The 23,381-nt window shown below is 40.3% G+C and overlaps 1 protein-coding gene across 1 annotated transcript in view; it reads right to left on the bottom strand.

The window, feature by feature from the left end:
- UPP2 (uridine phosphorylase 2) overlaps positions 1 to 23,077 on the bottom strand; it is a 30,737-nt gene extending 7,660 nt beyond the window's left edge. Inside the window, 7 exon segments of the mRNA XM_025404386.1 lie at positions 3,291 to 3,437; positions 5,587 to 5,796; positions 9,571 to 9,685; positions 12,268 to 12,407; positions 12,410 to 12,422; positions 18,860 to 18,977; positions 22,849 to 23,077. Coding sequence (XP_025260171.1) covers positions 3,291 to 3,437; positions 5,587 to 5,796; positions 9,571 to 9,685; positions 12,268 to 12,407; positions 12,410 to 12,422; positions 18,860 to 18,977; positions 22,849 to 22,910 — 805 coding nt within the window. The 5' untranslated portion in view covers positions 22,911 to 23,077.
- Between the last annotated feature and the right edge of the window lie 304 nt (positions 23,078 to 23,381).

Here is a 23,381-nt window from a genome sequence, read left to right as displayed (position 1 = left end):
TGCAAGACTTTTTTGAGGAGGTGAGATTTAGGGTGAGATGTGTAATACTAACTGCAAAAATAATAAGTGGTAATCCACATGGACCCAAGGCTTCCTTGTGCTAAGTAGATATAGAAAGATCTGTTTCTGCAATGGTCCAAACTCTGAGTAATTCATCTAAATTAGTACAATGGTTCTCTAGAAGACCCTTGTTTATGTAAAAAATTGTTATTTATAAGCCATCACCTTAGTATGAATTCAGATTGGTTATCCAGTCATCTGGTAGTACTAAAGGAACAGAAGAGGTCTCAGAAGGCTGTCTGGTGAAACAGGCTAGGGTGGGCCATAACTAACAGTGGCGGGGAGGGGGTTGCGGAGACATGCCTATGGACCCTGGGCTCTTAGTGCCAGGTGAAATCTTTTTTTCCATGTTGCTTACCATTGGATGCCCTCTCTAACTTTCTCTGTTTCAGCAGCTGTCCATTAATGCATTCTCAGCCCTTCCCCAAGCAAGCTTTTCTGGCTCACACACAGTGTGTTATAAATGGGTTAAAATCAGAAGGTGCCAGGTGCCAGCTTCCAAGTTTCAGTGTTACAGGAACAGGATGTTATGAAGTAGTAATGAAAGAAGAGAATATGATAGCATCCTATGTATGGGGTTTTCGTCTCTATACTTGGTGGCTGATCTTCCAAGGGGCAGCATACCAGGAATCCACCTTTTAAAACAGTAATATCTGAGGGAGATAAAGAGCCCCTGGCACCATGAAGACATTCAGATAGAAATACTCCCAAGAACTACAGAGCTGCAGATGCAGCCTTTAGTGTGAATGTTGGCAGTCTAGAAGGGGTCTACTCCATGAAAGGCTGCAGCAGTGGCCTGGGAGAGAGCTATTTGCAGGTGAAAATCAGCTACCAGCAGGTCCAGCAGCAGCATAAGAAAGAAAATGCAGTGGGGGCCGGTAACTACAGAAATGTAGAGAAGAAAGTATCCAGGAGGGAAACCTGCAGGTAGCAGAGAGACCAAGGTCACAAAGATTTGCAGCAAGGACAGAAAGGCTCTTAGAATAACTTCACTTAGGTTTCTGCAACATTCTAAAGAGAGAAAGAAAGACTCAGAGTCCAGGGTCCACAAGCCTAGAACTCTTCTTGGCTGCCAATTGGTGCCTCTTAAGGAAGAACTGCTGGTCATCACCCAGTTTTCACAAAGGCAACATGTTGATATCTCGGCATTTTATATTTAACTATTAATAAAGTGGTTAACAGATTATGTTACACTTACATATTAGGTGGAGACATGACTCAAGTGATCACTTGTTTATATAATAAATAAACGTGAGGAGGCATTTCCTAGAGCAGAAACATCTGAATCCAGTTGTCCCTGTGGGCTGTGTGGGGTGCTGCTTTCCCACTGTCACTAACTTGTAGAGAGAAAAGCAGATGCTCTTGTTCTCTAAAAGAGGGTATTAGCAATGACCTTCAAAAGAGTACAAAGATGGGCTGGGCGTGATAGCTCACTCCTGTAATCCCAGTACTTTGGGAGGCCGAGGCAGGCGGATCACTTAACATCAAGATTTCAAGACCAGCCTGGCTAACATGGTGAAACCCCATCTCTACCAAAAATATAAAAGTTAGCTGGGCATGGTGGCACAAGCTTGTAATTCCAGCTATTCGGGAGGCTAAGGCAGGAGAATCGCTTGAACCCAGGAGGCAAAGGTTGCAGTGAGCTGAGATCACACCACTATACTCAGCCTGGGCAACAGAGGGAGACTCTGTCTCAAAAAAAAAAAAAAAAAAAAGTACAAAAATGCATTGTGTGTTCCTCCCACATTTTTACCAATAATTTACATGTGCATATATTCTGACAGATGCAAGTAGTTAAGGATAGTACTTCGACAATTAATCTCCTTAGCTTTTTTGTAAAACGCATTCTTAGAAATATGACCACATATATTCTGTTTGTAATGTATAGATTAAAATTGATTGACTATAAGGACAAGTATTGCAAGGCAAATTCCACTTATGATAAAAATGAAGCTTTATTGTGCTAGAATTCTTTACTTCTTTGAAGCCTTCCTCTCTGCATATCAGGATGCGACACTTCCCTGGTATATTGCCAACTTCATGAGCCACTCCTCCTTGGTCTCTCCCATCTCCCTTAACTTTTGATGTTTAAGCAAGGAGCTCTTGTCATCTGTGTCTAGACTCATTGTTCATTATCTTATCCATTGCATAGCTTTAAATGCCATCTATATGCTCTCAACTTAGAATTTTATGTCTCCAGTCCAAACGACCCACCTAAACTCCAGATTCATAAATTCACCTGCTTGCTTGGCCTCCATTTTGATGTCTACTACCCCAACATCTTCACCCCAATTTTTTCTATCCCAGTAATACAACCTCACGCTTCCAGTAGTTTAGGCCATAAACATGTCGCTTTTAACTCCTGCCTTTCTCCCCAAATTTACATCAAGTCATCAGCAAATGTTGCTGGGTTTGTCTTCAAAATGTTTCTACAATCTGACTACTTCTCACTACCTCCGCTGCTATCACTTTGTCCATCAACTCTCACTAGACTACTGCATTCGCCCTCTCGTTCTTCTCCCTGCTTCTGCCCTTCACCCTATTCGGGTCTTCCCAGCTCAGCAGCCACCGTGATTCTGTTAACACACAGGTCAGATCCAGCCACCTCTTTATTCAAAGCTCTCCATTTCACCCAGAGTTCTCACAGTGTCCTATACAATCTGTGTACCTTCCCTCTCTCCTACCATTCTCCACCACTGCCTCTCCCCTCCTGATCTCTTCCCTCTTCCTCCAGTTCTCCCTGAGTGCTCCTCCTGCCTGTGGCCTTGGATTTGCATTGATCAGAATGCTCTTCCCCCAGATAGCCATGTGGCACATTCTCCTCCCATCCTTCCCTGACCGTGCTATTTAAAATTATGACTGATGGACTATTTTAGGAATTTTTTTTTTTGTATCTTGTCTCGATAAATTCAGTTGTAATAGAAACTACCAACCACTACCAGGATGAAGGAAACTGAACTTGCTGTCGAGGCCTGAACACGTCACCAACTAGCTGTTGACCTTGGGCAACTTGATTTTGACCTTTGAGGTTTAGTTTCCTTATTTGCATAATAGGAATAACATCCTGGCCACTCACAAGATATTATGAGATAATGTATATTATATACAATTACAAGTCATGCATTCAGCCCAAGGTAGTATATAGCTGGACCCCTTTTACTTCTCCTAAAGTGTAAAAGTAGCTGCATGAAAGAGAAGAATTTGAGCCTAAGCATTCATGAAAAGCTTACCTTTTAGACCACAGAGTCCACACATGGCTGCAAACACTGTAGATTCCATTTCAATATTCCTGACGCTAGCTTTTTATGCTCTCTTCAAGTAATCTAACTTTTTTTCTCTGGAAAAGGAGCACAGTGCTCCATCTAGTCGGCCTTGGCCTGAAAGAGAGGGGAGAACATTTAGTGACTTGATGTCCCACCCCACTGTCAGTGGCATCACAAGAGGCTTGCTGTTGGCTGGAGCCCTCCGCAGCTGTCTCTAACTCTGCAGTGTGCTTCCCATGTAGGATAAACTGAGCTGTGTGACCCTTCCTACCGGAGGACCATGGAACGAGGCTGTCCCTGGCTCAGGAGTCTCATACGTAGAAAGGAGCGTCCATGGCCGAGGGCCTCAATTCTGGCGTCAGTCACTGCTGAGTGGCTACGGTAGCCGGCACTGTGCCCAGGCAAATCAGGAAGCGGCGGGTTGCTGTGAGAGCTGCCCTTTGAGGAAAATCTCAGGTTGCTCGAATGACTGGGGAATGGCCCAGGGACCGGTGCTGGGAGAAAAAAAGAGGCTTCCAGACACTAAGCTACTTGAGGATCAGGACAGTGTTTGCACATTGCGCCTCTCCTTATGCCCTTTGCGACACTGTCCGCCTTCCCCCTTTCCGCACACCTCTCAGGCTGCATGCCACCCCTTGTGATCATGTTTTCCTTTCCAGGCTGCTCCCAGTGTTCATTCGTCACTGAATTTCACCTGTATCCTCCCGTGCAGGCAGAAGCAAGAAAAGGAAAGTCTGATGTCATTACTCCTCCTGTACGCTGTGCACACCCAGAAATAGACCTTCTAATGCCTCCCCACTCCTGAAAAGGCCTGGATTCAAGCAAATGGCCTAATAGCACGCGGTTGCCATCCATTATTTTCACAATCCCCTTTTTGGTACTCTTTCCTCTCTTTTTCTCCCTTTCCTCTAACTCTTTCATACTACTTTCACACCAGCAGTCTGCTTCCCCTTGTTCCTTCTCTTCTCATTAGAGCTGCCTGCCGACACCTCTGACAGAGTGCGATTTAAGCTGATTCAAACAAGACCTCGCAGAAGCCACGCAGGTAATGCCGACGCAAGTGTCTGGTCGGAGGGGAGCAGCCTCACCCCCGCCTCAGCAAACGTAGCCCCAGATGTGGGTCAGGGCTTGCCAAGGCTGCCATGCATATATTCTACATTTTTAAATGTTAGTTCTTTCAAAAAGCCAGAAATGTGGATGTTCATATAACATCTCCAGATATTGTAAATGTTGGCAAAATAATTCACATTTTAAAAAATGCTGTGCAGGCCAAAGGAAACATTGACTTGAACAAGCTGCCATTTGCAAACTCTGCTTAACATATCAGTGAGTGACCCTCGAGATGGAGGGACTGTGAGTCAGTGGGCTTGAACAGAAGGTCTCAGCCCTTTCAGACCCCAACAGCCCTGCTATTTTACAAGTATGTGGTAAAACCACCTTTACTAACTGGAAGTCAAATGTATAGATAATATGGCCTGTCTCCAAACATAATTTCTCAAAATTCAATATCGTATTTTAAGTTTGATCCAAAGGGAAAATAAAAATAATTTATAATGAAATAGTATGGCTTTTGAAAAGAATATAACTATACTGCCAGATTTTCAGAATGCCCTTCAAGGCACGGTACCAACTCTATGTAGATTCTTTCTTCTGGGACGAGAAAAGTCGGGGGTCTGTCTTTGAAGGTTTCTTCCCCTGGGCCTTTCATCTCTAGTAGCAAGCCCGCTACATAGCAGTCACCTTCCATTTGTCTCTAAACTTGGTCTGGGGACCCCTTACTCATGGCTGAGAGACAAAACCCCACTCAGATCCCACCATCCAGTGGGATTTATACCTCCTCCCCAAGCATTTCTCCCCATTTTCTGGCCCACTCTTTCCTGGGGACAGAATCCCTTTTAAGGTACAGACGAATGGCAGAAACACAGAATCAGTATACTTCCCTTCTCTTAGAGCTGCTAATCTAAGTTAAAGGCATCAACAGAGATAAGATTTTGTGAACATCACTAATTACATTTTAGTGTTCAATTTGTTCTTGGAGGATTAAATTCACCCTCAATATAAATTCATTCTGGGTGTTTCTCTGCTGCTCGTTATGTCCTTGTGTCTTTATGCTTTAGTAAGTAAAAAAAGGCTGTTTCAGTTCCTTTTTAATCCACAAATATTAATTTTCTAAAGGAGAGCTTTTAATATAAATTATGGGTTTGAATAACAAAGAGTTGCTGGCATTTTTCTGTTGCCTTCCCAGTTTATAAACTGTTCTCACCTTCATAAAAATCATAGGTACACATTGTATGTCCAATGAGGGTTGGGAAGTTGGGGATTTCTTTGCTACAGTTGAGCAGTTCTTCAGATAGTTCCTTGTCAAGTTCAGTACTTCGGGTGACGATGTTGTCCAAAATGACCTGTTCAAACCGGGGCTTAAAGAAGGAGTCTACAGCTATATCCGTTATTACAACAGTCCCTGGTGCAATCCCTGCAATGTGATAATAAATGATTACAGAAGAATATCATTTAGAGTTTACTTTTGACACATAGCATATGTAACCAATTCTGCGAACATTAATGCTAGCTGCTAATGAGTCTCCCTGTTTTCAACTTTAAAATTTTTTTCTTTTCCCAATGCAATTAAGTAACATTCAGAAGAGGCATTTACATTTGTTGTCTTTCCAAATGCACATTTACAATGTGATGGGGTTTAGATTTCAAGACAAACATGACTCTTGGACATGCAAACTAGTGCCAGCCTTTGGGCTCAAATCTGAATAAATTAGGTCAGGAAAAAAATAAATAAGCCTGCCAGCAAGTAGCTTTCATAAAGTGATGTGACTTCTTAATATTTAATCTTCTCGTGACTTCTTGATTACTGTAATTTCTTTGCATCTCTATCCTCTTTTTCTTCTGATTCTTGTCACATTTGTTCCCTCCCCGACTCCATGTAAATCAGGCCTCTTGGCTGACCTTCCATGGCTACAAAGTCTGGGGTGCTCAAGGGACTTGGGCTTACTTAAGAAACTGTTTTCTGCCAACTGTTAGTCTCCCTGCCTGGCATGCCCTCTCATCCTCCCCCCACCTTTTCATCACACACCAAGTCACTCTTCAGGTGTCAGCTTAATTTACTTCCTGAAAAAGGTCTGAATCCACAGAAGGGAAGCAAACAAATGAAAAAATTAAAAGGCAACACAGACAGGTTACACTAAATTTCCCCAGGCCCAGTTTTGACCCAGCTTCTGACCCAGTCTCATTTCTATTTAGAGCCTGAATAAGAAGATCTATCTTCATAGATGCCCTAGACTCTCTCTGTCCTAACAGTTTTTATAATTACCCATTTGTTTATCTTTTTCTCTGATAGAACGTAAACTCTATAAAGACAAGAACTGTGTCTGTTCACTGCTCTCTCCTGGTCTAGCTCTGTGCCTGCCACATTATAGGTACTCAATAACAATTTGTCGAATGAGTGAATGTTTTCACAAAGATGCCATAGATTATAGCTCTGCAAGCCTATGGTTCATAAACCAAATCCTGTCTTTGTAAATAAAGTTTTATTATCACACAGCCACACCCATTTATTTACATATTGTCTATAGCTGCTTTCAAGCTCTAGTGGCAGAGTTGAGAAGTTGCAATAGAAATCACACAGTCAGCAAATCCTAAAATATTTACTATCTTGTCCTTTACAGAAAAAGCTTGACAATCCGTGCTATAGAGTATAGCCTTATCCTTCAGGGTGGCATAAATTTTGGTATTGATCAAAGTAGACTTAATTACAAAATGTTTTAGAGGATCCAACTACAGACCCAAGGTGGCCACTGATAATAGGTCCTTGTTGGGTGAAATACTTTTTATTTTTTTATTTTATTTTTATTTTTATTTTTTTGAGATGGGGTCTTGCTCTGTCACCCAGGCTGTAATGTAGTGGGGTGATCTCAGCTCACTACAGTCTCCGCCTCTCGGGTTCAAGCAATCCTCTTGCCTCAGCCTCCAGAGTAGCTAGGACTACAGGCACACACCACCACACCTAACTAATTTTTTATATTTTTAGTAGAGATTTCACCATGTTGGCCAGGCTGCTGTCAAACTCCTGGCCTCAAGTGATCCACTGCCTCGGCCTCCCAAAGTGCTGGGATTATAGGTGTGAGTCATCGTGCCCTGCCAGATACTTTTTAAACAATCCAAGTAAGTGGCTCCTTGAATTGTTTACAATGTCCTAAGAAAGTGATTGAGAGGGAAGTTGAAAGCATATACATAAAAATAATGTTATTTATATGCCATCCTGATATTTAAATGTTTGTGTATTGTGTCATGGTTAAGGTTTCTCAAAGGTCAACGTACTATTTAACTGAGTACTTTATGCTTATCAAGGTGTGTTGGCTCATGTAGGAAGGGATCATGTGAGCAACATAATACTGTGTACATCTTTCATCTCCAAATGCAAAACTGCTTAAAACAAAATAAGCAAATACAACTTTTTGATAAGCTAAGAGTTCTTAATAAGGATAAAACTTCAAAATGAAGGTGTCTATACCAGCACAGTGGGTTAATTTGCCACCATCCATGGGCCTTCATTGTGTGCTGTATGTATCATGTTGCCATGAAATAAAAGACCATTATCAAGAGCTGGATGGTCATCGGAGCACCTTGCCCATGCTGGTGTTCATTAATATCAAGTGGTAATCGTAGCAGTCAGGACTTTACAATGCATGAATGTGGGCTCTGAAGGCAGATCCTTGTAACCCACAACCCAAGAATTATGAGCAACTTTAATAGCTATGTTATCTGAAATTCATGCCCAAATGAGTAGTTCCCTACTACTGATTATTTGGGGTATTGGATAAACTACAATCTAGAAGGATGCCTGATCTAACACTTATTGCTAACACTCTACTTCTCTCTCTGGATGGATATCCACAAAGGTCTTACTTTCTCCCAGATGTAAGGGCCTTGGCTGGACTTGATTCCTGGACCACGGCTGTGGAAAGGCCACCATCTTTTCCAGTGTGTATGGTTTCTAGTGACGCATGGCTCAGCCATGGTGGCTTTGTGATGTTGAACACAACACTTCTCCAGCTATTTGTGTGAGGATTTCTCACATCCCTTTTTGCTCCTTAAATGTCTAATTCTACAACCATTTCTATTCCCAAATCTCAGCCCTTTTTATAATGCCCATTCAGTTCTATCGCCCTGTCAACCAAACTTCTCCATTTACCATGTGCAGTCTGTATTTGCATTTTGGTGACATGGTAAAATCATACCCTGACAAGATGTGCTCCTTAAGAAAAAGCTGAAGAAGAAGACGTTTCCTCAAAACTTCATCACAACACATTCTGGAAGCAAAAACAAGGCCTCTTTACAGCTGCCTGAGAAGCCAAAGAAGAAGGAAGGTCAGGAGGCTCTGTGAAAACTTTAGGAAGCATCACTTAAGCCTTCCCTGAAAGCCTGGCCTGGGTTCTTTCTGGTGTACTGATGAGGAAAAGATACAGCCAGTAGAGGTGATGTAGTAACTGATGTGGGCAAAAAGCAATGTTTTTCTAAGAGCTTTGCAGTTTGCTCACTTAGCTGATGAAACTGGGAAATTTTTGTGATTTTTTTTTTTTACTTGAACACACTTATTTCTGTTACTTTAAAAAATTCCTGGCTGGGCGCGGTGGCTCACGCCAGTAATCCCAGCACTTTGGGAGGCCAAGGGGGGCAGATCACGAGGTCAGGAGATCGAGACCATCCTGGCTAACACAGTGAAACCCTGTCTCTACTAAAAATACAAAAAATTAGCCGGGCATGGTGGCGGGTGCCTGTAGTCCCAGCTACTCAGGAGGCTGAGGCAGGAGAATGGCCTGAACCCAGGAGGCGGAGCTTGCAGTGAGCCGAGATTGCACCACTGCACTCTAGCCTGGGCGGCAGAGCAAGACTCTGTCTCAAAAACAAAAACAACAACAAAAAAATTCCTAAGACTTGAAATTTACCCCTACCCTCAAAACACATCTTCTAGCAACTTTTCTACTCTTCCCTTTATAAACACCTAAGACCATCCTGCAATAGGCAGTGAGATCTCTCCCTGTGGGTTTCAATAAAGAAAAAAGGAAGAAAAGAAAAACGCAATGTGGGCAGATTTCCTTGAATTTCCTCAAGTCCAGCCTTCTGACACATTTTAGCCCATCTGGGCTTCTGCTGGGCTCTGAATAGGATGGTATATTTTGGCAGCTACCACGTGTGTAAGGATCACTCAATTCTAATAGAAATCAATCCGTCTCACCTATTCCCCCTGATGTGCCAATTCTAATAATGGTGACATCGCAGCACCGTGCATGGTGGAGTAATGTGATGAGTTCATGAAGCATAATAGAAATGGAGGGGATGACCATGACGTGCTGTTGAAAGAAAGAGAAAGTCTTCATACATCTTGCAAAGTGATACATGAACAGGACATATCTTCTTCCTTCATTACAAGTTAACAGGCCTCAGATAAATTTACATAATCATTAAGACTTTGCCAATGCTGAGGAAAACGTAAGTCCTCCCTAACTGGCGCCTACATGACATGCTGACAGATGTGTCCATCTGTGAAGATCAGAGGGAGGCGTCTTGCTGCCAGTTCTGTTGACTTTGGCCCTCATCAGCAAGAGCAGAACGTGGGGATGGTATGGTATACAGGTGTGTCAGGGCAGAGCCATTTCCCATCTTCCCACTGGGCTCTTCATGATGAGCCTTTGAAAAAGAGCTTTTTGCACGATTGACTTGATTTTGAGGAAATATAATTTCGGCCGCCAAATCAAGAGTCCTTTTCAACCATACTAAATGAAATAGTGAATCCATTTCATTTGCTTTTAATTTTGTGTGCTTTGAAAGGTACTAGGGTAGAAACGTGGGCTAGATTCCCCACTTCACAATTTTAAACTTATACTGAACATGGAAGTGAGTTTAAATTACTATAGATCATGACCATAACCCTGTTTTATTCAGTATTCAGGACAGTGGAATCAATGTCAACAGGAAAGGGATCAACACAGGCTGGAGGATTTAGCAACTCCTCGTGGCCACATGATGTCCTAATAACCCTCCAGAAAGATCTTGCATTCTGTAATTTTGTAGAAACTGGAACTGAATTTAAAACTGGTAGTAACTTCATTCCTGACATGACAGCAGAGAGTCAAATGTGCTCCTCAATGTGTCCTACTCTTGGATACAAAGATTTTGGAAAACCACTGGCCGTGACCATGATGTTTTCACCTGAACTTCCTCCTTCTATCAAGAATGTTGAGCTATGGAAATTTCGAACCTCTGCGTTCCCCCTTTCTGGTTCCCACTGAATATGCCCTGACTTTCAAATGCTTAGTAAGCATCCTGGAGCCAGGAATCAAACTTGTATTGATTTGTATATCCAAAATTAACAAGTCTGGGACTTTGGAACTGCCTCTGTGACTAATGAATAAACTCTCTCAGTATTATTTTTTCTTACCTAATTTTCTTACTATAATTAAGATGAATTATTATATGATCTCTCAGAGTCCTTTCAGTTCAGACATTTAGTAAGTTAATGATTGTCACTTATTATGTGACGCGTTGATGAAAGGACAAATGGACTTGTGCTCTCTTTCACACACATGCACCCCATTCAACCGCTACTGGAGAGAAAGAGTTTTCAAAGAAGGAATCACACTTGTCAGTCCCCTGCCTGCCTAGTAAGGCCCATTTCTAATTGGTAACCTTGGCATGACACATATTTCAGGTCTTTTTCCCGACAGGACAGCAGGATCAGTCTATTGCTGTTTTCATTTCTTCCTCTGAAGTTTTACTGCTTATTTATGGCAGTGCCACATTTTTAAGAAACTTAACATTTTTGTGTTTCTCCATTTACTGTACAAAAAAACAGTTATCGTCTAAAAGTCCAGCAAATGTTGGTAAGAAAAAATTTGCCAAGATCAGTGGATATTCAGCTTCCTTCTAATGTAGATATTCTGTAATCGTTTATTGAATGCACAAGCGAATAATTGAATGGATTCTCCCATTTGAACAGGTTTCAGGCTCTCTTGGCCCAGAGAGGAGATCAATTTAGCTGCCTCATTGTTGTTGCATAATTTTCTCTTCTTTACCCCAGGTTTTCATCAATGCTCGTCCACACTGTAGGGCAATCCATGGATGATGCCTATTCCCTCTGGTAGGAGCCACTTATAGCTCAGTTCCTTAGAATTGCCACCCTGTGCAGGAGATTCTTCCCCTGTCCCCTGGCATGCCTGCCTGTACCTCTTATGAGGATTGCACTGCCCAGAAATGTGATGGCTTCAGAGTTATTGCTTCGGAATACAGCCCTGTGCAGAGGGATAAACATGGGAAGGCAAATTGGACACCTATGCACCTACGCCCTCATCAGTGTGTGCCCAGCTGAGTCCAAGGGGGAAATGGTCTGCATGTTCCCTAAAACTGCAAATCATTCCCCTTTCATTTTGTCTTAGGACACTGTGTGCTTCCGTAACTGTTCACATGTTCTAAATGCAGGACAGTAATTCACAAGAGCTCAGTAGAAATGCATTAGCAGCTTTTCAGCGAGCGTATTATGGTGTTAAACAGCAGCACTTTAGCAGTCCTGAAAATTAGCCTATGTGTACTAAAAGCTCAACATTCCCAAAGCTGGGTAAGGGATAGAGGAATGAAAATTGCCGTTGGGTGGGGGGAGTGAGGGGTGTTAACCAGTTACAAAGTAAAGAGAAAGGAGGGGTGCTTTGAGTATTTTCCCCCTAATTTGAATATCTAAGTGGTAACGAATAAACAAAAATGATGCTGCATGCTATGTTCTGCCCTGGAGGCTTTTTCCAATAAGAAACTCATACCTGGACACCTAGCTTAATTGTGTAAGAATGCAAAGCAGGAGGGAAAAAGAACTCCTGCATGTAAAAGTTCCCACTTTTTTGTCTAGCCTGCAATGACTAGCTGAAATGCAACCATGGATACTCACACTGATGGTGAGCACAGGCCCGGTTTTGTACATACAATATCTGTCTGTCCCAGCACAGATGTCTTTTATGTCTTCTTCAGCTTCCTCCAACCCAAGCTCCTTGTGCATAAACAGTGCAAATGCTTTCATTCTGTTAGGCTCCCAACACAGACAAACTGTTAATAAAAATAAACAAGGGCCTGTCATAGTAACTGGGATAAGAACCACGGGTCAGTTTCAACTCTAATTTTTTATTTTACTTTTTAGTTAATTTACTTAAGAGTGTGTGTAGATGTCATGGTTTATGTTCCATGAATTAGCTATTTTGCATCAACCTGTAAATAAGGCAACAGATGGAAAGTTTTATGCACTAAATTAGTAAAAAAAAAAAAAAAAAAATCACAAATCAAAATAAATGTTCATATTATTCAAGGAGGTGTTTCCTGGTGTTTTTGTTTATAGTGAACACCAACCAGCATCTTAAATTGACATAGACAGCTATTGTTGAGCATTACCATGACATATGCTTAGGATGTAAGTTCTGAGGCCACAGCATGTAAGTGATACAAGAGCAAAAGGAGAACTACCAGTTTTAGGTATGTTTTCTGATTCCGCATCCCCCATCATAAATTTGTATTGTGAAATGGATTATGTGAACTTAAACTTTTAAAGGAATCATTTCAAGACTTTTATTTTTTTTATTTTATTTTATTTTTTTTTTGAGACGGAGTCTCGCTCTGTCACCCAGGCTGGACTGCAGTGGCCGGATCTCAGCTCACTGCAAGCTCCGCCTCCCGGGTTCACGCCATTCTCCGGCCTCAGCCTCCCGGGTAGCTGGGACTACAGGCGCCCGCCACCTCACCCGGCTAGTTTTTTGTATTTCTTAATAGAGACGGGGTTTCACCGTGTTAGCCAGGATGGTCTCGATCTCCTGACCTCGTGATCCGCCCGTCTCGGCCTCCCAAAGTGCTGGGATTACAGGCTTGAGCCACCGCGCCCGGCCTCAAGACTTTTAAATTTCTTATTCAGAAGAAATTCTCATGGAACAAACCTTATTATTGTAAATGTGGGATCTCCCTGTGGCATTTCATCAATTCCAGTGATTTATTTTTGTTTTTGCTTTATTCACATTTTCCCTTCTCTGAAATTAGGATAGGTGTTGCAGTCAGGGATGTCTAATAGAAGATGGCAATACAATTGTCTGGCAGTTACTCATACAACAGTCTGTTTAGGGGTACACTAGCCCCAGGGACCAGGAATGGGAGAGGTAGATGCCAGGGAGAGAAGCAGAGAAGCACTAGGGGTCGGCAACAAGAGAGTGAGCACTGGCAGACTCTCACACCCAGGAGGAAGCACAGGCCACAGCAAGGTGGCAAGAGCCAAATCCTCTAGGATTCTGAAGTAAGTGGCGAGGAAAATGCAAAGAGAGGGAAGACAACATAGCCGAGGGTCTACCCTTTGAGGTTAGGTAAAGCTGGCTTTGAACTCCAACCCCATCAGTGAGTAAGAAGCTTGCTCAGTGTCACACAAATAAGCTATGTGCTTCAGACCATCTCCAATACAGGAAAAACACAGTACCCCTCAGAGAGTTTTGAAAGAAGAACGTGAGATTGCATATGGCAAAGGACATTGCACAAGTCCAGACACGTTCTCAGTGATGGACAAATGGTAACCATTAATTTATATATCATGTAGCAATTTTCTATTCCTGCTTCTGAACTTGCTTACTATTCCTATATTGCAGAATTTAGTACAAATGAAGCTGGTCTGAGTCCTCTAGTAAGGAAAAGGCAGTTGGTGGTATCTAGCTGATGTGGGCAGCATTGGACAGAGGATTGGGAGGGCTGACGAGGTCCATCACAGGGATAAAGAATATCTGTCTAATGAAATACCTAACTGAGGTTATAGAATAGGTGGCCCCATTCACAAATGATTTACTCTAACTATTGGGTGGTCTGATAACATGATGCATCCTGTTTCCATTTAGCAATAGTTCCTGAGCTACACTCTTTCGCAATTAGCAGTGTTATTAGCCCTGTATCCAGGCCCTCTGCTTCTCTTCTACCCTTAACATTGTCGTTTCTCTGCCTTCTTATGAGTTTCTCTGATGAAGCCTTAAGCTAGTAATGAACTGCAATAGAAGTCAGCCATAAAGACTGGTAACAAAGAGGTTAAGACCATGGTTTCGGGTGAGTTTTAAACTTGTTATTAATAATTCATGGAATTTTCTTCTTTGTTGGTGTGGATAGTTAAGACTTGGCTCACGATCTAAGTCCGAGGAAATTTTTAAAACACAGTACAGTAGTTTGAAAATAACCTCATTGTGTGGTGCCAGCGAATGTAAATTACAACTATTCAGATTGACCATAAAACCAAAACAGATGTTAGAATAGCTTGTGGTTTAAATTCTCCTTTGAACTGTAGATGTTGCTATAATCAACAGGAATTTCTGAATATTTCTGGAGACATAAAGATCATATGCACAGACAGAAGCAGCTTGGTTTTTAAAGCCTTCCTTACTCCTAAACCAGACTCACTAAACATCATCTCTGGACACAGTTTTCAGTCTGGCTGCTTTAATGAGAAGTAAAATATGGCTGAAGACCACCAACCAACATTGACCTTAAGTGACATTTACGGTGTTTTTGTCTCAAACAAAACGATCAATTGTCCTGGTTTTATCAAAGAAGTTAGAAACACAATGGGAAGGAGTCAGAGGCATTACAAAAATATGTTAAGGACTTTGGCTAATGACTGCCAGAAGAAAGCTCAGCTTTAGATATCCCTAGTATCTTAAAAGTCTTAACTATGCCATGTTGTATGAATCTGGTCTATTGCATCTTATGCATTTTCTACATTAACAAGGGAATATAAATACATTCAAAATGCATATTATATGGTACTATAAAGTAATAATTTTACATATTACTAGAAATTTCTAGTGAGAGATTAGAGGATATCAGTTAGTGATTTTATAAAAGACATATTTGGATGTTGATATCGAATAGATAACTCCTAAGGATCCTCCACCGTATGTATTAATTGTCTGAATCTTTCTAGTGAGTGTGGCAGAGATTGATTAGCTGTTCACCTAAACAGTTTGCCGTTCTTTCTGGGCACCCAGCTAAACTTAACATCTCAGCCTCCTTTCCAGTTAGACAAGGTCATATGTCTGAGTTCCAGTGACTAGAATTTGAGCAGAAGTAATGGGTACCATTTCCAGTCCTAGCCCATAGAAATCTCCTATCCTACAAGGAGGATGTATTGGTGACCCTACATATTGTCACTCTCATCTGCTGGACAGATGTTGACACACTGGGAAACAGCAATTTATGCCTTGAAGGAAACAGAGTCACAATAATGGAAGGAGCCTGGGTCCTTGAATCATCAGTTGTAGGGAAACCATCCATCAACCAAGAACTCCCACTTTGTACCTAATATGAGTGAGAAGTAAACTTAACTTGTATTAAGCTACTGAGATTTTGCAGTAGCACATAGCAAAAATTTTTAAATATGGTAAGAATATGAAGGAAATGGGAGCGATTGCTGGAGTCTGAAGTTTCAAGTTTATATACCCAGAGTTCTCCTTTCTTTGAAGATAATGCTATTAATAATTATTATCATCTCTGTGAAGACAAGGCTGAGTTTTCAGGTACTGATGGATTATGTCCTCTTTTCTGAGCCAGGACGGCTGCCCTGAGATTTAAGGGACTCAAGAAATTGAATGTAGAATGTTCTCGTTCAAAGAGGAGAACATGGCTGGAGGAAGGCAAGTTTCTGAGGAAACCATCTATGAAAATAAATCAGACTTTACCTGCTGCCTTGAAAAAATTCTAGTTCAGGTTAAATGGCCAGTTCTGATCATTTGGAACTAGGTTACCTGCTCCTCAATTTATACACACACACACATACACACACACACACACACTCTCTCTCTCTCTCTTTTGCCTCCTATTCATCAAAGTGGCTCAATCAGTAGAGTTGCTCTCTGATGGGATAAACAGGTTTGAAACAGAGCATATCTTTGTATCCAAAAGATAATTTACTGAAGGTTCACAACCAGGTGGGTGGTGAATGTATAAGGTTGGATAGTGGTTATGATAAACAGTGTGTGAGAGTAAGTGCTGAACAAAATCTGAAGAGATGTGAAGGTCTGGTTCCTGGGATTATAACCGAGATGGGACAACTATGTGTGTGTGTGTGCGCGCGCGTGTGTGAGAGAGAGAGAGACACATACATGTGAGTCCCTTTATTTTTATCTCTAAAACAAAGCTTTCCAACCCAATGATTTCCCAGAAACTAATACTTGGAGTACTAAAAAGTACTAAAACATAGTGCTTTTATTTTTGTTTTTGTGTTGTTTTGTTTTGTTTGAACAGAGAAAGAGCCATTACTTTTTTTTAATCAGAGAAATCTAAGTTTTAATCTCAGTTGTTTCACGTGCCAGCTGTGTTGTGCCTATTACAGATAAACATATATTATATATATGTTATAACACTATGTATATATTTGAGCCTGGGTTTTCTCATCTGTAAAGTGGAGATAATAACTACTTTAGTTGCTGTGGGGACTGACTGTACCATTCGCACGTGCCACACAGAGTCTGATATATAGAAAGCACTCCATAAATGGTAGAAGAGAGACAGAAACCCAGATATGTAGATAGCAAATCACTTTCTGCCTCAAATACATGTCTCAAGTCTTTTAAATGTATTAACCAGCTATGTGTCTTAGTTCATTAATTATGAAAAGTCTTTCAATTAATCAGAGTCATCTCTAGACAAGGGTCCTGGGATATTATTGTGAGGCATGAACCTCAAATCTAACATTTGAATTCTGGTACAATCTGATTATTGAGTATTAAAAACCGCTTTGATCAATGACTCCTGGAGCATAAGTAAACCAAAACAGCAGCAGGGGAAGAGGTTACATTGAGAAGATGAAGCACAAGATAGAGGGAGGTGACACAAAGGCAAGCAGCGCAGCCTGGAGAGGAGTGAAGAAACGGTGGGTCACCTCGCTGGGAGGACACCCACCCAAACCCTCACACTTTCCTGCCTAGGAGAGAGGGAGTGGGAGAAGGCCACTCAGCACCTACTGACCACAGCCATCGTAGATCGATTTCTTCTCATTTTCCAACTTTTTTTCTTTCTCTCCCTCCTTACTTTCTTGTTCCCTTCCTTTTCCTCTGCCTCCAACCTCTTCCTCCTCCTTCTTCTTAACCTCCCCCTCTTCTTCCTCCCCTTTTCTCACCTGCCTCTTGACCCAATGGGTAAGTGAAAGAGCTAGGATTAAATAATTATGGACAATCCTGAGTTACTGTGACCCAAAGGGTCCTCCTAGTGCAATGAGCAAGGACCCTAGAGATTGGACTTGGAAGAACTTGGTCCAGGTCTCAGCGCCACCACTCTGTGGTGTAACTGTAACCTTCTTCCACCTCTCTGAACTTAATTTTCTTGTTTTATGGAGAGTTAATATCTGCTAAACCCACCTAAAAGAGCTAAATCTGCAGATGTTAGTGAGATAGTACATGTGACGCTTTTATTTTTGTTATTGTAATTGCCAAAGAAATGAAAAAGTCAGATGAAAACTGCACGATTCTCCATTAGTGCAACTGTAAATATATATAGTCTTTTGGAAAACAAAGTTCTTTAAAAATCCAGTCTCTTTGAGCATTTCTGTGAATCACCCTAAGCAAACTGACCTAAATGTAGAAAATCTTCAGGTACAAAAATATTCATTTGAGTCCTGTTTATAATGGAAAATATTTTAGCATAAAAGTTAATAATAATCTCTGTAATGTGTGGTACACCACTTGACACCCATAAATGATATGTTTCAAAAGAATGTAATAATATGGAGAAATGTTAATGATGTAATGCTAAATGATAAAGTGTAGAATGCAGCTATATAGTTACAACTATTTTAAAGTCTATTCATTAAAAATGATTGAAAGAAATAAATGAGTTGATCGTGTCTATGTTTAGGTGGTAGGACTACTGGGTGTTTTTTAAAAATCATATTCTTTTTTGTATTCCCTGTTTTAAATAAGGAACACAAATTGCTTATATAATTAAAATACATGTCAGATAAAACAAATAATGCAGAAGTACAATTTTATGTAGTTAATAAATAATTTTTATGAAATATTTCTTATGAAACAAAATCTTAATATGAAATATTAGATAATGATTATTTTCCAGAAGTGAAATAATATTGTTAGTTTTGTTGAGTTATTTTTATGATTTAATAAAATGAGAACTAGTGAGATTAAGCTATAAATGTAGATTTTAAATAGTGAGCTGAATCTGTTAAAACATAATGAATTCTCAACACCCAGCATTATTGTCAATAAAATTGTATTTATCTCCAGGGACCAGAGTAGTCAAATAACATGTTTGCATTAGATTTAGTTTGGGAACCTTTATGTCTTGTTGGGGTGGAAATGATTGTTCATGATATACACATTCCAAATTGTTTCAGAGAATGAGTGTGACTTTAGTTCCTATTGGGACTTCACTAGCCAATGGTGTATAGATTATTTTGGCAAGGTAAGAAGAAAAATTAGTAGAAAAAACTCAATCATTTTTCCTGAAATTAGAAATGTTTTTACCTTTACATCTCCAAACATTGCTGGTAGATTGTGTGTTTTTGTTCCCAAATCCAAGTGATAGAGAATGTCTTCATCCATTGAATCCAAGTAAGCATTTTTAACATGAACAAACCTTTTTCTGGAAAAAAAAATTACACAAAGAAGATATAAAAGAATTTTGAGAGAAAGCTCACAAGAAAGAAAGTCTGAACATAAACCTTCCTTTAGGGTTAAATTATTCATTGAGAAGCAATGCAGTATAACAATAATTATGGCGAATATTTGCTCTCACTATGTGCCAAGCATAGCACTAAGCATGAAAATGGCATGAAAACTGCATATAACAAATTCATTAAATCATTTGTGCCATAACTGCTGTATTAGCTGGGTAAGATTAATAATTTAGTTTACAAACAAAGAAGCCAAGGCTTACAGAAGTTGAGAAACTTGTGCAAGATTAACAACCAGTAAATTACAAAACAGCCATTTCTATTCAGTTCTGATTGTAATGGTCATCTGATTTCTTTGCATGGGAGGCTGTGGAATATAAGCTACTGGGCTGTGGACTCAGATTGCCTGGGTTCCAGTACAAGTTCAACCATATATGTCCTAATTGTGCAAACTTGAGTAAATTATTTGTATTTTATTTTATCTTCTCAAAGTGTAGCATGCATAAGAATCAGCCAGACACTTCGTGGACTCCTCTTCTGGAAATTCTGATTCAGCGGGTTGTTGATGTGTGTCCGAATTTGCATTTGTAGCAAACTCCTCATTGGTCCTGACGCTGATGGTCTGTGGACAACACTTTGAATAGCACTGCCATTGAGGACTCCACCAACCAAGCTGAATACACCACTTTCTTTCCAACCCAGTGGCCACGGCCCTGGCTCAAACCCCCATCACAGCAGTACAGCTAGAACACCAATCCTTCCTCTCTTTTCTTTGTAAAATACCACGAAATGCAAGACAGTGAGCTGATGACGGCTATAAGAATGACCTTAATTCAATCCAGTTCATATTTATGAAGGATATCATTTGTAGCTTTTGGTTATTTGGGTAGTAATCATATGCCACTAGAGTTATCAGTGATAAAAGGTATCTACCCCCACACCACAGTGGGTCAAGACGTCTTTGCCAAGAACTGTCTGGGACTTCTTTGTTCTTTGTTCCTCCCATTTCTCTCCACATGCCTTCTCTTCTCTGTTCTCTCTTTTCTCTCCTCTCCTCTCCTCTCCTCTTCTCTTTTCTCTTCTGTTCTCTTTCAGAATTTTGCTCTGTCACCCAGGCTGGAGTGCAGTGGCCCAATCTCAGCTCACTACAACCTCAGCCTCCCAGTTCAAGCGATTCTCCTGCCTCAGCCTCCTGAGTACCCGGAATTACAGGTGCCCACCACCATACCCAGCTATTTTTTGTATTTTTAGTAGAGATGAGGTTTCACTATGTTGGCCAGGATGGTCTCAGACTTCCGACCTCAAGCGATCCACCCACCTTAGTCTCCCAAAGTGCTGGGATTACAGGTGTGAGCCACCATGCCTGGCCTTTCCACATGCTTTTCATTCCATACACTTCAAAACATTTTACCAAGCCTTGTGTCTTTCTATATCTTTATTGATTCTCACTTTGATTGTGCATTAAAATTACCAGGGAGCTTTAAAAAAAAAAAAAAAAAAAAAAACACCGTTGACCAGGCACTAATTAATTTAGACACTCTGTATTTTAAATCTAAAAAATTTAAGTATTTTAAAAATCTTCTCAAATGATCTTTGGTACAGCCAAAGTTGAGAACCCCTGCTTCAGGCCTTTGTCCTTCAAACATCCTTCCTCCTTTCTTCTACTTTTCACCTACCAAAATTCCAATTTTCCTTCATGGTCCAATTCAAATATTACGTCTTCCATAAAGGCTTTTCCAAGCATCTTCTCTCCTTGGTCAGTATTACTTTTTTTCTTACTGTGTTCCCAAAGCATTTGTTTCATGCTAGTGCTGGTAGATAGCATTTCACATTGTAATGTAGTTAAGTTTCCATCCCCCTAGAAAGACTGCGAATCCCCTGAGGCAAGCTATCTCAAATATCTTTCTTGAATCCCTAAGTTTTAACAAATTCTATTGTTGAATTAAATTGAACTGTTCAGAAAGTAGAACAAAATACTATTAATTTCCTTCTCAAAAACATCTAGAGTAATAGATTTTTAATTAGTTACTGGGTCATACATACCTAGTTTCCAAAATAAAGTATTCCATGGTGTTAGTGCACTTTACTACTACAGAACAAGCTTCAAAATCTCAAAGCAAAGGGACATTTCCTTTCTTCTCTTGTGAGGCAAGAATTTAGCCCTAGTCCCTTGTTATACAGTGTGTGGTCAGTGAACCAGCAGCATCAGCAACACCTGGGGAGCTCCTTAGGAATGCAAAATCTTAGATTCCACCCCACATCTGCTGAATCAAAATCTGCATTTTAACAAACTCTGTGTGATTCACATACACATTAAAGTTTGACAAACACTGCCATCCACTTTTTCTTCCAAATTCTATTACTCTTTCTGTTTCACTCTGCCAAGACTACTTTCACGACCTGGAAATATTCCTTTGGATTCCCAGCTGAATCTATGAATCATTATTCTATAAAAGAGTCTTATTCCTCTACCCTAGTGATTCCAAACTCTAGCTACATATCAGAACCACCAGGGGCACTTTAATTCCTAGACCCTATCTCTAGAAATTCGGATTGACTTACTCAAGGAGACCTGGGCTTTGGTGTTTTTAAAATCACTCATCTATACCACTCTTCCTATCTCCGGGGAGAAATTCTCCAACCACCAGAGCCATTAATTATTTTCACTTGTATTATAACAAATTAATTCATTAGGATTACTTTTCCTTGATGCCCTGGCCCACTGTCTAATGATTTCTCAGTCAGAAAATTTGGGGGACTGCCTATAGAAGTGTCTTGTTTCACTGGGTTCATCAAGCAGCACTTCTAAGATGATCACTCTGTCAGTACCAAAGAAAAAGTTTGTTTGGGATTTCACACCAAATTTCTACCCAATATGAATGTAGTTTTTGCAATACTTTGATTTCTCCAAAATATATACTTTTTACTAAATAAGTTTGTACGTGTTGTTTTCTCTTCAAACTCTTTTTCCTTTCCTAATACAGATAATAGTCTTTTTAGTAAATCATGACAAATTACACTACATGATGAGTATTAAATATTGCCAAACAAAAGAAATTGCTGGCTGGGAAGAAGTCTTTCCATTTGCCATTACCTTCGTCTTCATAATTTTTCTTTTTCTCTTTCTCCTGGGCTTCCCTGAGGAAGGGAACATGCAGGAGGCTACCTCTGTTTGGGGTGGGCAAATGGAGTGTTTTCTGAAATGCTGATATAATGGAGGCTCTGAGCAAGACATTTCACACAACTCTCAGGAAATCAGAGGGAACCATCAAAATCTCCTTATGCCTCATGATGATTAATGCTCTGTTGTGTTCTGTTAACCTGGGGCAGGAACTGGAGCTAAATTTGTAGACAGCCTCAGCAATTTTATATCTACCCATGAGATTAATCACATAAATGGTATTTCAGAAGTAAATTCTCTGTAAGGTCCATCACGAAGCATATTAAATCACTCCACAATATCCTGCAACACAATTAAACCTCCCTCAGGCACTGAGAGACCCTTTTAATTATTTCTCAATTGCAGCGCATGGTCTTGGAATTAAGGGCTGAATGCTATAGTGAGTCCCAGGCTGAACCTTGAATTTGTTTACTACTGAAGGTTGGCTAAATTTTTGCTTTTTTTTTGACTTATTTTGCCCCATTTTCTTAGATGAGCCAACCCCTAACCCCCAAAATTAAGGAGTAAAAATGTCATTGAAAAGACATTTTGCATTGTTTTTATTGTTTTATGAGCTGTATCCAGTGATAACTGTAGAGGCCCATTATCTAATCATTTAATACAAAATCTAAGGAGCATCCATCTGATCAAAACAAATTTAGAAAATCAAAATTACTCACCCAACATATATATTCCTATCAGATCTCATGGAACTACTGGAGGCAGGTATAACCGAAGCCATTCTCTCTACTATGTGAATAGTCACTCTTAAATTGATGTCAAGAAAGAGAAATATTGTGACTTGCTATTATAGATCTAGTCATAATAGTTCAATTCCAAGTTAGAATGATACCCTCTCTTAAAACTTAGGTTTTCCTGTGAAATTGCTAAGAAAAACTTTCCTTTAGCGTTTTAAATTTTCCTATCAAATAAAAAATGCCCTCCCTGACATGCCTTTTATACCACAGCCCAGCTCTCAGAGCAGAACTTTCTCAAGAAGATAGGTCCCCTTTGATGGTGTGCCATCCTAGCTCTTTGACCAGGTTGGTTAGCTTGTTAACTATCGGTGAGAACCTTTCCCTTACATTTGTCCTTGATCCCAACACAGGTTTGATGTTGTAAACAGGCTTATTTGCGTTGAGAAAACTGTATACGGATACAAGTCCTCTTTTGGTTTCTATAACAGGCCTACCAGGTCTTCTCAAAACTGTGT

The sequence above is a fragment of the Theropithecus gelada genome, chromosome 12 (genome assembly GCF_003255815.1).
Source record: "Theropithecus gelada isolate Dixy chromosome 12, Tgel_1.0, whole genome shotgun sequence".
NCBI classification, from domain to species: domain Eukaryota; kingdom Metazoa; phylum Chordata; class Mammalia; order Primates; family Cercopithecidae; genus Theropithecus; species Theropithecus gelada.
This window is presented reverse-complemented; position numbering and strand designations above follow the sequence as displayed.